Source organism: Athene noctua, chromosome 10 (genome assembly GCF_965140245.1).
Source record: "Athene noctua chromosome 10, bAthNoc1.hap1.1, whole genome shotgun sequence".
NCBI lineage: Eukaryota > Metazoa > Chordata > Aves > Strigiformes > Strigidae > Athene > Athene noctua.
The window spans coordinates 13,078,023-13,094,561 of record NC_134046.1 but is presented as its reverse complement, the minus strand read 5'-3'; the positions used below and the strand labels follow the sequence as shown (position 1 = coordinate 13,094,561).

The following is a 16,539-nucleotide window of genomic DNA, read 5'->3' as shown; positions in this document are numbered from 1 at the left end:
AGCTAACTGGATAGCTCATTTTGAAATCTATGTAAAGCTGAACATCAGTACGTAGTTTATAACTGCAATGAATCCTGATACATCAGATGATGCATGTTTGTTCATTCCCACCTACCTTTTCAGCTGACTGGGCAGTGCCAAAAAATATTGGAATGAAGGCAAGCCATACTATACAGGTAGTGTACATAGTGAATCCAATGGGTTTAGCTTCATTAAAATTCTCTGGGACACCCCGAGTCTTGATGGCATACACAGTACACGTAACCATTAGAAGAATGCTATAACCCAAGGAACAAATGATTTGTAGATCCGTAATGTCACATTTGAGAACGCCTCTGGCTTGATCAGGGTTCATAGTTTTCTGCTCATCGTAATCTATGATTATGTTGGGTGGGTCAACTGCAAACCAAATAAAGACACCTAAAAGCTGAACAGATATCAAACTCGATGTGATCGCCAGCTGTGATGTGGGGCTTATAAGCCTGGGTGCAGTCACTGACTTTTTGCCCTGTTCAAATATGCGGTAGATGCGGTTTGTTTTAGTTAACAGGGCTGCATAGCTGATGCACATCCCCAGGCCCAAGAAGATACGCCGGAAGGAGCACACTGCAACATTTGGTTTGGCGATCATCAGAAACGTGATTATGTAGCACAGAAATATCCCTGTTAACAGGACGTAGCTGAGTTCCCTCCCAGAAGCCCGGACAATTGGAGTGTCGTTATATCTGATGAACGTTGCCATGACAAAAATGGTGGCAATAATTCCCAGCATAGCCAAGAAGACAGGTATCACAGCCCAGGGTGAGTGCCACTCCAGTTTGACGATGGGTATCGAACGGCAGCCCGTTCGGTTCTCGTTGGGCCGCTCGTTGTAGGAGCAGAGCAGGCAAGTCACCTCGTCAGCCTGGTACTGGTAGCCATCGCAGAGCTCGCAGTGCCAGCAGCACGGCATCCCCTTCACCATCTTCTTCCTCTCGCCTGGCTTGCAAGGCAGGCTGCAGACCGAGGACGGGACTTCACGCACTCCTTTACCCCACTGCATTTCATCGATCTACAAGACATGTGAAATAGAAAGAGGCTGGTTATTCAGACATTACTGTCAGACAGCCAGGGTGGGAACAGAAAGGGGGAGGACCAAGGGGGAACCTGCAACAGGAAAAATGAAATGGATAAACTTTATATGTGGCAGACTCCTGGAAAAGCACCAGGAACCATACATGCTAGTGTCTTTGCATAAGATTCTAATACATGACTGTATTTATTGCCTTCATTTTTCATTTTTATTAGTAGTTAATTCTGGTGGAATGACACACAACATCAGATAAAACAACAGAGTGTAAACCACTTGTTTCATGAAAATTAGTAAGAACACTGCAAAGGTCTGAGGGAAGGCAGGAGTTACATTCACAAAACTGCTTTCCATGAATCTAGAGCTTGGGGCTTCTTATCAAGACCAGAACAAGAGATCTTCCTTCTTGGAACTATTACTGACCAGGTTAACATTTAAAATGAGGTGGAAATGTGTCTTATTTAGGGCATGGAATCAGTGAGCACGTGGCAAGATCTGCAATACGAGCCATGTAAGAAATATGAAGGACAAAGAAAATAGTCATCAATGAAAAATGCAATAATCAGATAGTATTTAATTTCAAAGTCACATTACGCTTTGAAATACCATACGTGCTTCTGGGAATACAAATTATAAATTATTATATTAAATAAATGGAGAGCCTCACTTGTTCTGCAGTGTTAATAACCCTAAACTCCAAAATATGCACACAAAAGCTCCCAAGTACTGCAGCAAATTAGACTCACAAATCTTTTAAAAATATTCCGGACTAAAGCTACTCACCAGGTTCCAAGAACAAGGGAGGTTTAGCTTTGGAGCTGCCTGAAATAGTCCAGACTGGAACCACTGGGAAGGTCCTGACATTGCCAGCACCAATTCACTGCACCAGCAAAATTTCAGTGGCTCCAATATCTGCTCTGTGTGTTTGTACATATGGCTTTTCCAAATATAAAACCTGATCTCCTGGCATAGATGTGAATAAGTGTTACTAAAAACAAAATTTCAGCTTTTTTTAGGTTACTTAAATGCTTACAATCTCTGCTATTTTCCCTACAAATAAAAAATTCAAAGCTGAGTTTCTTGAATCAGCTGTCTTGACTATTAATGTATACAGGAAGATTGGGGTTTGCAAGTCTTAAATTGAAGGATTAAGTTGCACTTTCCCATTTAATTCAAAATAGATCCTGTATCATCTTCATTTCATATATTAAAAAAAAAAAAAAATCCTAACCTGTAGTCACACACTGCTCAAATACTATACTACCAAGAGTCTCTGCTGTGAATGTTGTAAAAATAATCCCTCAATAACAGATATTCTAGAGGTCTGCCACTGCTTGAGAAACTTTATTAACATTCAATATTCACAATTTATTCTGGGGAAAAAAAAAAAAAGATCCACGAGCTCTTCTTGCGTATGGTGCTGAGCTGAAGGTAGGTAGCTTACAGAAGCCAAAGGAGCACTGATGATGAAGGAGAATCCCAAGACTCATTTAATTGCACTGGTAGATGGTAGTTTGGTCTTACTGGAGGCTCTTACAAGGAGTCAGGAAATTAATTTCTATGCCCAACTCCATCACTGCTCCAATTATTAAAGACTAACAAGTTCTTTACAAACCTGGAAGTGAGTTTCCAGGTTGTACTCATCCCTCACAAGGGAGCTGGAGTAAGATGGCAAGTGTCTGTGTCACTCGCTGCAGAGGCATGACAAATGATGTTAGCCAGGAGGAGAACCAAGGAGATGGTAAGGACCAAGATTTCTGACCCATAAAGCAGGTGTGAAAAATTTAATGACAATACCTTAAGAAACCAGCTGACTGACAGTTTGCCTCTTCTTTTACTCTGCTGAATCACTGATTTGTATCTTGCCCTTTTAAAAGGTAGACCGAGACAGAGTAGCTATAACTTAACCTGGGTTGCACGGCTAGGAAGTGAGACACTTTGATCTAGTCTGGAGCCTCTATTTTCTATCACAACTATTAAACATAGAAGTTACTTGATGCCCTTTTTACAGCATGCGTTGATATGAAATGGGAAAGGCGTCCTAACTGCATGGATTTTGACCCAGTCTGCAGTGATGAAAGGATTTTCACCAATTTTCTGCATGCTAATATCTCACAGAACCACAGAATTATTAATGTGTTATCATATCTCCACCCTCCCCTTATGACTACAAAGGATGAATTTCCATATTCTCAAATGTATTCCATGGCATTGCTGGGCAGTTGGGACAGCCTAAAGGTACTTTATTCTGTGCCGATACTGTTTCTAAAGAGATAAATAGAAGATCAGAGAAAATTATGGAAAGTCCTTTTTCTGGTCTCCTGGGATGACACCATGATAACTGTGTATCACTGGCTTTAGAAAGATTTGCAGCGCTCTGCTGCTTCTGGCAAGAAAATTAATGATGAAAACTGCCTGTCAGGTAAACCACCTGGCACTGGAGCCTGGCATTGGGAGATGAGAATCTGAGTCAAATGAGAAACACTTTTCCCACACGGAAAAGAATATTTTTGAAAAAAATTTTTATTTGAAATAAATTATTGTTTCTTAAATCCTTCAGAAATGCAGACAAAAGCAATAAAATGTTCATCCATGTATTTGGCTGCTTTAGGATTGAATAATTGTGCCTGATGCACTTTTTTTCCATCCCCTTTTTCCCCCTCCTTCCTTCTTCCAGCTTTTACTGTAGTTTCCTTGAAATAATTTTGCTTTTGAAAACCTGAATCTAAACAATACTTCTATTGTGGTAAGTAATTGCTATATTCAGACATTTCTTGAATTTAGTTAAATCTAAACCTGCTTCTATTCAATAACTTTTCCCCAGTATTTTTAGTTGCTATGGACTGGAAACCTCTTAGAGATTTTCCTAAGTTCAGTTTCAGGACTAGGATCATAAAATCATGATAAAACAGCAAGGATAACTTTTGTCCACAACTACAGTAAGAGGGCCTTCAACAAAAACAGAATAGCAAGCATTTCATTCAGGAGCAGGAGCCGCAGGGCTGGTTTGGTCGCTTCTTTCTTAACGTGTCTGTGGGACACGGCCACAGCGCAGCCCACTGCCGCCTCCTGCCCGAGCTCTCGCTGATGGCAAACCAGCAGTGGGAGCGTCTGAGCAGCGTTTGGGGATGCAAACCACAGAAAACAGAGATACAGGCTGCCAGGGCAAGTCTAAACTTCTTGCACATTACTTCCTATTTTTAAAGGAGAGATGCGACAGAAGAAAAATCGCTTTGAGGATAATGATTTCCAAGACCGTTGTTTCAATGTGCCATGAACCTTACCTGCCAGGATTCAAAAATAAACCATACCTATTAAAAACATAGATGACAAGATTAACTAGAGCAATGGCAGACCCAGCAATCAGGAGGTTCATGCTTTTTTGCTGACCCTGCCTCCAGGCCAGTTTGATCAAGATGGTCAAGGCACTTCATGTATTTTTTTACTTCCATTTCCCCACCTCTAAGCTGGAGGTACTGTCATTTATAACATAGACCTATAAGAACCTCTAAGATCCATGGAGAAGTGCTATATACTTACAAATCCTACATTTCTATAAGCAAACATAACAAACTCTTATCCCATAATCAAAAAGTGATTATCTGAAAATGCTAATCATAATCTAGAAAGCAGTAAGTAAACAATTTCATAAATCATGACCGAGTATTCTTGCAATTAATAAAATCTCTGCTTTTAAAAAAAATGTAGAACCTTCCACTGAAGTCATATATAGAGATAGCACACGGAGTATTAGGGAGCTTATTTTTCCCAAACCAATACTGCTTACAGATGTAGTCAGATGTACCCACACCTATCCAACAATTTTGCATCTGAACTTAACACTTGACCAAGTCAGTACTGAGGGGGACAATGGGCTCCTCTGTTACAATGGATTTGGGAAGGATGCGAAACCTAGACTGCACTCGATGCTGTAGACACATGTTGCATGTCATCAAAAATCACATATCTACCCATCCACCTACCATCTTGTTAACTGGCACACCTTCAACAGTCTAATGTGCAGCCTGATGCTATTATAGTTCATCCACTGATGATTTGATCTGATAAATGGGAATCCCCCACCCCCCAACTGGTTCACTGTAGGACAATCAAAACAACTGATGAAAAAAGAACTTCAAAACTGGCTGTGTTTCATTGTACTTGGATCCAGTACCCTGCCACCACATTACAGAAGAAAAAAACCCAAACCCAAAAGCAAATAAACAAACAAGACCACAAAAAAGAAAAAAAAAAAAAAAAGCCCCCTCCCAGATCCAGTGCCTTCCCCACAACCACAGGGCAATGTAGCATCTGTCTTAGTTAGGGGTTAACTCTCATTTTCTTCCCCAGGGTCTCTCAACTCCTAAATATCACACAGTTCATAGATGCCTTGAGCTAGAGAGATGGGTTCCACTTCCAATATAAATTCTCATTATGTTCACTACAGAACAAACATTAACAAGAAATGCTTAGTCTGTCTCATATGGCCTAACATAATTGTTCATTTTAATGAATAAAGTAACTCAATATATGTGTATAATTTAAACATTGCTGCTTCCTTTCTCACCACCACAAACGTTTCTGTAATAAGCTAGTTGTTCTGAACTAAATTGTTTCATGCAATGTTTGATTAAAATAAAAATCAGTACAAAAATAATTACATTAGTGATAATTAACCTACTCGGGGAAAAAAATAGCCATGTTCCCCAATACAACTTTCATAACAACTGTGCCATTAATTTTACAGACACATTAGAAAACAATTGTGGAGGAATGTGCTCAGATTTATTGCCACCTTACAGATTGCTTTCAGACTCCAGTTACTAAGTCAGCAGTTCAAACAGTTTTTGTATATTCAACTTTACAGATAGCAATATTTGCATGACTTAGCTCTTAGGGCTTAGCTATTAATGTCTTGTAATTAGTTTCTAAATCCAGGGCTTTAAGATGATAATGGTTTTAAGCTAAGAATGTGTCAATAACACACAGTCAACAGAGCCTTCTGCAAAATATCAACTAAAATCCCTTAAATAGATAACAGCAATGATAAACCAAACTACCAGTGAAGGATGCAAAAGCTACTTCAATGACTTGCCCAGACACTCCAAATAAGGTGTTTCACCTCATACTGTAACGTATTTTAATTTTACTGCCTGCAGGAGATTGACAGAAAAGCCTTGAAATGAGCGTGGAGCTTGCAAGGTGACGGAGGAAAAAAATCCCAATAGTTTTTGCTTGTGATGTATAAATCACCACATTCTAAGCTGTGCAGGCTTAATGCATTTTCAGGATAGCACAAAAAAATCCCCAGAAACGATAAAACTGCTATTTAAACAGAATGACTGTGTTCGCAGCGGCAGGGCACCAGCTCTGGGAAGCCGGTGCATCCCCTCCCTGCGGGGACCATCACCGCAGTCCCACCACAGCCCCTCTGCAGGACTCGGCTTGGGAGTCATCCTCCCAGTCTGGGTTAAGAGGATCCTCTCGGTTACACCAGCCCAGTTACACGCTGGCACCCCAAAATGACGTAAAGACTGAGCTCGGGTCCTGCCTCTTCATTTTTTTCCTGTTTTCTTGGTTTAAATCAAAGTCAAAATCCAGCTACTTCAAAGCAGCTTTTAACATCTGTGCAGGGCAGAAGTAGGACACGTTAACCAGCAGCCCCAAACCCCAGAGATAACAGTGTCTAAACTTGATCCCCAGCTGCCCTAGGAGCAACTCTGCTGGGATGGGGGTGCAGAGCCTGGGCACCCCTGCTGCCTACAGAGCATCTGAAACCTGGTCTGGAGCTCTGCGGCTCACCCCTGCCTCGGGACAGCTTTCTTCCCCCTACCTTCTCTCCCCCCCCCCCCCCCCCCTTTATGTGCTGTTCCACGGGAACACTTCATCAGTGAGACAGAGCATGAGCCCAGCTTCCCTCCTGAGGCCAGAGACCGCGCAGTTTGTGTTAGCAAGTGTCTGTAGGTGTCTTGGGACACTTCAAAAGAAAGCTACTTCAGAGGAAAAGCAAAAATCTCCTAAGTTTTCCTGTTCTGCTGCATTAATTATCTTAAACCACTCCAATCTATCTTCCTTATAAGCAGAAGTTAAATGTCCTTATATATATATATATATTTATTTTTTTTTTCTACTGGTTTCACCTACTGCTGCCCTTCTTGTTTCTGTTGCAGGAACAGTGTCCTGTCCATAAACGCACAAAGGACAAGCAAATCACAACTTTCTAATTGAAGGTGATGAAAACTTACCCCTTCACAAAGTCTTCCAGCCAAAAAAACCCACAATTTTTCATTATCAGCACAAATCAGAAACATTGTCAAGAAATCGTGACAACATTCCCATAGTGCCAGACCCTTATATTCAGACCTGCTGATTCAGACACCTATTAATGAGCAAAATGCCCCAGGATCGTTCTCACCCAGGAACCCCACAGTTCCAGTTTCTTCCTCTCATTAATACTGTGACAGCTCATGGGAAGCCCCAGCATGGGCTGCATGACACGTGGAAAACAGCTTTCCTTACAGCTTTTGGAAGACACGGGACTGGCTCCCACATTACTCCTGTGAAAGGAGTACGGGGCAGCTCGGCAGGGGGAAGCCCGGTACCCCAGGCAGTGCTGGGGGATGCCATCAGACCTGCCTGGGGGTGCTGGGTTTGCATCCTCGTGCCTTCTGGGCTGACGCACCAGTTTTTCACTGGGTAACTGGTGGAGGCTTAAAAGGAAAGACTGGAGATCGGTCATCTATCTGTATTTTTCTCTAGTAAGAAAACTCTAATTTCATTTAACACCTTTAATACCTGCAGGTGCGCTGGGGAGAGGCTCCTTCCCGCTCCACTCTTCTCACACTGAATGTTCAGCCGTGTGTTACCTGTCATGGATAAAAATTCCCCTGGCACCAGTTCTTGCCACCTAGAGTAAAGGCCAGTTGGTATTTGGGTACAGGTATAGAACTCTGTATAGTATCTGCATTACATTTTATTCAACAAATTAAATTAATTATGATTTAAATTTCAACATCACTTCTGTAATTCCTTTTTGGTGATCTCATAATAAGCAGTTCTTAACCTACACATAAGCCTTATTTATTTTTCTCTTCCCTTTCCTGATGTTACTTTTTCTTTCATTTAATATTTGTCATCACTTTCTACTAATCTTACCTGCTTTAAGGACACCAGAAGCAGGTTACACTGAGCACTTGTAATAGAATCTTTAATGAGATCCAAAGGCTATTTGTTCTACACTAAACCAGGGACATTTTTAGCACAACAGCAATGTAGAGAAAAATGCTTAATCTACAATGTTTGCAAAAATGCTTATTATCATACATTTCTATTGACACACAAGAAAAGTGAAAATTAATTATTTTAATGCTTTTACATCTGACTACAGCTTCATGTTGTCTTCTCACTAATGGAAGGGGATGGACCATGCATCTTCACTATTCATCCTGCATCCCCTGCATAGTTTTTTTTTAATTAAAAAAGACTGTGTACTTCCAAACGTGAATTTATAATACACAATCCTTATCTGTTTAAACCGATAGGTTAGAGCAAATCTATCTTCTGAAAGCAGAGGTAATCTAAGACAATTTTTCATCCTTAAGTGGCTTAGAATTAGAGGATCCGTCATCAGCCCCAAGCCAAGCACCCAATGACAGGGCGTTCAGGGGTTTATGCTGCTGCCCTTTGTGCTGTGCCCAGCATTTCACACCCAGCACCTCTCATTGTCAAAAGAGAATCCAGTCTAATAGTCATCTTCCATATTTCACAAAATAGACTAAGCTCATAGTGCTCTTAATATTTTACATGCAGAAAATAACATCTCCCCCATGGGGAGCAACACTGCCATTCTTACATGCTGGGCTTAAATTCAGAATATCCTGTATTCATTTGAAAATTAATAAAACCAGCCCTTGCTGTCTATCACTGTTCATTCTGCTGCAGTCGCTTTTTTCCCCTCAACCAACGACAGTTTTAGGGGAATGTTTGGTCTTCACGTCTTTTCTTTCAATTCTTGCTATAACCTAGCACAGTGCAAACCTGTGTAGCATAAATTACCTGATATTTTTGCTTTTTTTGAAGGGTGCTCTAAAGGCATCCATTGTTGGGGGGAGGAGGAAAGCAAAGCCTATTGCATGGCATTAAGGGGATATTTACACATCAGATTTCAGCTTCATAGGAGGAAGTGACAGCTCACTGTGGGACCAGCCTGGAATGCCTTAATCAATGACACTCCCCCTGATTTCCACTGGAGCTTCTCCTTAGTGTGAAATGAGGCATCAGTGTTTAATTATACTACAGATCACCTCGAAATCACCAGCAGGTTACTCAAGGGACACAGATATGAGGGAGAATTTATCCTAAAAAATGCTAACATCGTTCAAAATTTTTTTGGAGGAAGATCTAACTAATGTGGTGCAGGGATAATGAAAAATAATAATCTCTTTTTAGTTCAGCTACTGATTCATACTGTATGGACCACAGACAAGTAATCTGCCAATGCTGAAGTTTGTCATTTTCAGAAGCCCTGCAAATCCATTCATCAGGTGCCTTACCTGACTCCCAGGAAGCTTCAGTTCTTTCCTGGCTCAATTCCCACATTTCTGTCAGCCCCCCGAGCCAGGACCACACTCACTAGGATACTCTAGGAGACTCTCTTTCAAGTACATGGAAAGGGTAATTTTTCAAAGTCCTCTAGCTTGGCCTGATGAAGATGGATTTTAATGGCCATAACCAAAGGCAGCTCTGCACCCATCCTCGATTCAGACCAGCACTTCTGCATTACTCAGAAAAATTTTACTTTTCTAAATCAACTCTCAGAAACAGGTAGGTATTTTTGACATTTTTTGCAAATGTTTCAAAAAATATTCCTCTCAGATGTCTGTAGAGAGAAAAGATCAATGATTTAAGATTGGCAGTGACAGACAGAACTGAAAGCATCAGACATTTTTTACTAATAAGTGATACAATAGCCTTCACTCACAGCAGTGTCTGAGAGCTGATTATACAAGCAAGATGATAAGCACTGTGCCTCAGCAGCCATAAGGCATAAAGGTATGCAAAATAAGCAGCACTCAAAGGAAGAGCTATGCAGAAACACTTTTTACACATACTGTTTTGGTTTACCTTTACAAACAAACTTACTAAGTCAGGACTCTTTCTTTGATTCAATATACAGAGCTAAATATTCTAGGAGAGGATTACCCTCCTCCATCATTTGATATTTATATTAGTTTAAATATATAATTTAGCTAATGGGCCAAATGAGAATCCCTGAAGAAAACAAAAATCAAGTTAACCATGTTGTGCTGACAGCAAGGTATGTATGTGCTTTACTTGGGAGGACACAAAAACCTGCAGTCTCAAGGATGAGATCCTGCCTTCCCCTCTTATGTGACATTTTATCCACAGAACGCCCTTTAGTGCTAGATGCAGAGTTACTCCGACCCTTCACATCTGTGTCTTCAGAAAAGAGAAATGTGCCATAGGTGCACTAGCATACAGTCCAGCACGCTGCCCTCACGTGTAACCCAGGCTTCCAGAAACTTTAAATGTCGGAAAAGAGCAAAACACCACAAACTGCTGAGACTTACTCAAATTTCTGTGAAGGGACACTCAGGGACTGACACATTTCTGGCTCTGAATCCAGTCCGCGGGGCTGAACCAAGCTCAGTAACTCACCAAACTAATCTGAATTTCATTACCATCAGCCTTGTCACAGAACTGCATCAAACTTCACGTGCATCAGCCTCGTTTGGGAGCTCACGTCATACAGCATTTACAGCATGAAGGAGATGTGAGCAATACTCACTGCACACTCACGGCTAGAGTTCATTTTACTTCTTTAAAATGATCAATCTGCCTAGCTACAGATTTCTTAGAAAAACTAATTGTAGGATGTGGGTCAAAAATAGTGACATCTTGACACAGATTATACTCCTGAAGAGAAGTGGGTATGTTTCTTCCTAATTAACAACTGCACAAACTCTGAGTATGAATTAGGATTTTGACTCAAGAGGTATTTAAAGCAGACATGTGTACATATAGTCACAGGAATTTATGCAAAGCATTCCATTAAACAATATTAAGCTCTTTTAAAAAGCTGTATGTTTTTAGCAGATGGGACCAGGAGCAGGGTGGTTGTGCCATTTGGCAAAGCTCTGAGGTGTCGTCACTGGCAGAACTCAACAGCCACGATTTCAGCCTGTAAAAATGTCCTCTCATCACACTGCTCATAACCTTTTGCCAACTCCTGATGTTTCTCTTGTCATATGTAAGGAGATAAAATTCTGCTTAATTAAAGGAGCAATTTACAGCTTGTCTGGCTGCTAACTGGGACAATGAAAGCAGACCTATGGAAATAGTAGCCTGGACACCCCTCAAGCATTTACTGCTTTTTGGCATAAGCTAGCTTGCCATTTAGAGTCACGATCTTCAGTAAAACACAGATGAAAATGAAGCCTGGCATGTCTGATGAACAAGAACTGTCTGCAGTGAGGAACACTGCTCCTTCACACCAGCAACAGGATCTCAACAGGAGTGGTCGGATCACAACGGGATTCACAGACACTGTGATGCAAAACAAAAATAGAAAAGATGAAAGATTTCCTTTCAAAGTGAGACGGCCCAGTTGTGTACTTACGTAAAAAAAAAAACGTTCAGTATTTTACTATTTACTACTCTGGTGGAAAAAGCATTAACAATGTTCCCCTCAATCAAAGATATTTCAGATCTTTACTTTCTTCTGCTTTTCAGGTTGGTGGGATAAGTTTGCATGTAAGTTATTTCAATCATACCAATGTTGCAGCTAGAATTTAAAGAAATTTAAATGTCATGAGGTATACAGTAAATAATTAGATAAGGCTACCTTGTACCCCTAACCTGTACCCTTGTAAGACTCCTAATGGAGAAGGCTAAAATGGTCTAGCCAGCTCCCATGCTGCTTTCCATCCAAAGATCTTAGAGTGGCACACAAATGCAACAGTACACAATAAATAGGACAAAAGCCACTATCAGGTATAATAAAGCCATGGCACAGTGTGACGAGAGGCCAAAGCCACCACCACCCAGCTTTTAGCACATGTCCTCTTGACTCTGCCAGACCTTCCCATGCATCTGTAGTTCTGTACTTGTTCGGTGCCTGTCCTACAGGACGGAGACTGAATGGTTTCATTGTGCAGGATGACAAGAAATGTGCAATCCAAAGTACCAAGAATGTAAGATATAGTTCAATATTAGGGCAAAGCAATTGCTTACAATTTAAGCAGTCAAAATTCAATGTTCAAATGCTTGTTTAACATGTTCACAATGCTCAGCAATTGGCAAGTTTAAGTCCCAAATAACAAGCCTGAATGACAATGGCACATTTAGAAGCAAATCCAGGAATTCTATTTTTTTCCCTGAAAGCTCCTTTTCTGAGTTATTTTTCATGGTATAGTCATGAGTTGACCTTACTCAAGTTTTGAGAAAAGGATTAGCCCTTTATGTTTGTTTATCTCTGCTTATGAGCTAATAACTTCTTTTTTTCCTGTTATTTACAATTGTGAAAAAGGAATACATCTGCCAAATCTGATATACTACTTTCAAAATGGAAAGGGTAATAACTAGAGATGTACCAAATGGCATGTGTGTAATTTGGATAGCATTTATCTTGAAGTGCCTGCCAACTCAAAATGCTTTAGTTTATTTATCCTACTAATTCCCAAGCTGATTCAAAGACCAGTATTTGCTAGTCAAATTATTTGGTCCCAGTTTTCCTTTTTTAAAGAATTGGCATCAATGGTACAGTAATTTTCTCATCGTGTCTAGCATACATGACATAGTGACACATAGGCCAGGGAAGCAAGATGAAAGGAATACAAAATTCTAAGTGAAACTCAGTACCCAACTCATTTAGGACCTAACTGGATTGCTGCAGCGTCATTAAAACTGTTAAATTATCTTGCTCAGATTATACTCAGTCAATCAGGTCCTAAAAATACTATAGATGGTACACAGAAAATTAGGGCTGGCCGATGGGACTTTAATTAAACTTCACTTGGGGCCACTCTTCCATCAGCGTTGCAGTGATGCCTCACTGAAAGCAAGTGGGGAGAGAAAGAGGGAAGTGATGTGGTTGTGATGGGTGGTTGCTGCAGGGGAAGATGGCCAAGGGATGATGCTGGCCACTGCTTCTGCTCTGAAAGCTGTGTGGGACACTAGTTTGGTCAGCACAGAAGCGGCATGTCACAGCAGGATAGGCAGCCAAAATGGAAAAACCCAGCAGCATAGGTTGAAATCGAAGATAGTTCCATGGATTTAATATCTAAATTAATATTGGCCCTCCAATCACACCCTGCCTTAAATGATAATGGTATTGGTGTAGTTGAAATTCTACTAGAATTCTGCAAAAAAATTCAGAGGGTTCTTTTTTTTAAATTAACCTTGCAAAGCTAAGGAATTTTGTGTCTCATCACATTTTTGCATACTAAAGTAATAATAACACAACACATTGCCTCCCTTTCCATCTCTTTGAAAAGTAAAAGAAGGACTGGAACTGGTTTCTTATTCCCTCCAGTTGAGTGCCCTAAATATTTAACTGTAAGACATACTCCCAGTCGTGCACCTTCCTTCCAGGGCAGTGGATTTTCCTCCCCACAAACAGGGAAATGCGTTCAGTAAAATCATGGAGAGCATCCTGGTGTGTTCACCTCTCACAGAGAACGGCGGGCAGCGGGGAGATGCATTCACACCCTACCAGGGGGGGACAACGTGTAAAGCTCCCATGTCCTGAATGAACTCAAAAGTCATGTAATGGTGATTGAGGAGAAAAGCCTGCACCACTTTTTCCAGTTGTAATTTTGAGAGGAAAAGGGACCCAAGATCTGCTTTTGCAAAAGGGAAGTTTAAGGCTGTACTACACTTCACCAGCCAGTCTAAAGGACAGGCATTACAAGAATGGAATAAAATACCTAATTATAGTTACCATTGGGAGCTGGATGCTCGGATGCTACTTTTAATGGTCGAATACATATCCTCCACACCATTAAAAGGTGCAATTAACAAGTAAACAAGGTTGTTTCATGGGAATCATTTAACACAGCATTTTCATATAAAATGTACATTTTCAGATTAGTGGAAGAAGAAACAAATAAAAAAAGGAAAACAAAGCAAATAAAGGCTTCCCCTCAAGTTTTAAGAGCAGGATAAAGACCCTCTGCAGCTGTTTATTTGGGGCAATTATTGCCTATCATGCGAACGATTAGCTTGAGACCCATTAAAATTCACGCTATATATCCGATATTATAGTCTTGCCGCAAACCACATTAATTTTCTACAGAAATCAGTATTTAGGGACATTTAAAAACTGAATATTTTTGACCCACTCAATACATGTTCTCTGTCAGGAACCTTTATTCTTTGCTTAAATGTTGGAAACTCGTAAGGACTGTTCACGTGGTCTGGATGTGTGCAGAGCTTTTAAAATACCCTTTATGGAATTTCTTTCTCCCCTCTAAAGCAAAGAGGCGCAATATTATGCAATCATCGTAATTTCTGCTCTACTATCCTTGGCGCTTTTATCAGTATGGTAGCAAAATTTCATTTTGCAAAACACAGCTGGATTATGTTCTGGACCTACAAAAATAGCTTAAAGGCAATAGTTCCCATATCTGTTAATACAATGCATTAAAAAATTTTACATGCAAATTTGATAAATAAAAATGGAGACAAGCGAGCAAGCCTTTGGCTGCTGTTAATAGTTACAGAACTACTGGTGTAACTGGAGGATCCCAGCTCACACCCGCTGAGGATTTGCCGAGCTACAATCTCAGGCAGGCAAAGTCCCAAAGCCTGTAATTCCACTCACCACTCTGACTTCCAGGTTTTACAGATGGAAAGCATGCCTCAATTCTTGAAACATGAGCATCTCAACAGAAACCACTGTGTATTTCATTCTTCCTCTTCACACAAGTGTTAACAACAACATTTTTTTTACAATTTGTGTCAGGATGCATCATTGATTTGCACCTCCCTAGAAGATTATGCTAGAAGAGGTTAACAACCAGCCCTCCACATGCCTTGTGGTGCAATGGGGGTGATCTGTCTGCAGTATGTCCCATCAGGTCCCCAACGGCTCCGAGCTGCATCCTGACCTCTGGAAGAGGAACAGCAGGCAATCCCAACTCCCTGAGACAGTGATATTAAAAAAAACACTTTCCACCACACTAGAGAAACTGCAAGAGGAAGTATAAAGTGGATAATAAAGGAGACATCAAAGAAAGAAACATGGTGGCTGCCCCACTGGACTTACTAGACATGAACCTCCATGCTACTATCCACTGGCTCCAGGACAAAAGATTACACTTATTTTACAAAGGAAAAGACAAAACTTAAATGCGTTTGATCTAGAAGCAGAAATTCAATCACTATTTTGCTGATACTTCTCAGATTCTCCCTCTTTTCCGTGCAGAGCCTTGACTTGCTATTGCCTGCCATGCTAATCACACATCACCATGTACCTTCGGCCTGCAATTCATGGACTTAAACTGAGATAGTATTTTCCATCAAGCTTCCTCTGCCAGGGCAAGGATAAGATGCAAACGTAAAAGCTGGTACAATGTCTCTAAGCCACTGAAGGTGACCCATGACAGAAAGCAGCCGTCCTTCAGCATGACTGCAAGAGTGGCAGCAATGCAAGGTCAGAGCCAACCCGTGCTGCAGCTACACAGCAGGAGGTGGGGGGGGTCCTGATGGACTGGAACAAGGCAGGAGAAGGATGGAAAAGTTTGTCAAAACCACAGCTAAAGACCACAGTGGATCCAACTAGAAACCTGAGTTTTTTACTGTATTACCTGACAGGTATTTACAAAATTCACATGCTGTTGGACAAGTTGTTGCATCCTGGTTTTCACTCTGAGCAATGGAAAAGTAGATGCTTGGTGAGCAGAACAGCTTTGCTGCACATATGTGGTGTTTTTCTCTACATAGCTGGGTGAACTTCTCCAAACACAACAAAGCACATCGGTCATTGAAAAGCATCTTTCCGTTTTCAGGTATTAAAAAAAGAATATTACACCCTCAATAACACACAAACTGACATTATTACTCCTGCCAAAAGCAACCAAACCTGTTAATTATCCATGAAATATCCCAGCAAAGTGTTTGCTCTTGAACATATTTGCTGACAAAAATACATTAGCCTTGTAAAAAAGTATTTAAGAAGTGATGTGTAGGAGCAAAACCATCACCTACTTTAAAACCAGTGATTTATTTTTTGACCTTCTATTTCTTATGCTACTCATTCTCAGAGCATAGTCTGCCTGCCTACAGGTTTATGGACATTTAAGAGAACAACACAAGATGAAGTAAATTCTGAAGTCACTGAGTCTTCCGCTACGTAATTTTTTTCCATTATAGCTTTTACAAGCTCCTTACTTTTCTGTTTTTTTCCTATCTTTGAAAAGATATGTAATACATCTTAGATATTCTCTCAG

General features: G+C 40.6%; 1 protein-coding gene across 4 annotated transcripts in view; it reads right to left on the bottom strand.

Moving 5' to 3' along the window:
* Positions 1–16,539, bottom strand: part of GRM7 (glutamate metabotropic receptor 7) — a 308,790-nt gene that overhangs the window by 69,633 nt on the left and 222,618 nt on the right. For 3 of the 4 annotated variants that reach the window (XM_074914190.1, XM_074914192.1, XM_074914191.1), the window contains exon 8: positions 116–1,051. The exons of the other annotated variant lie outside the window; for it this stretch is intronic. In XM_074914190.1, coding sequence (XP_074770291.1) covers positions 116–1,051 — 936 coding nt within the window. The remainder of the gene's footprint in view (positions 1–115; positions 1,052–16,539) is intronic. 4 annotated transcript variants of the gene reach the window in all.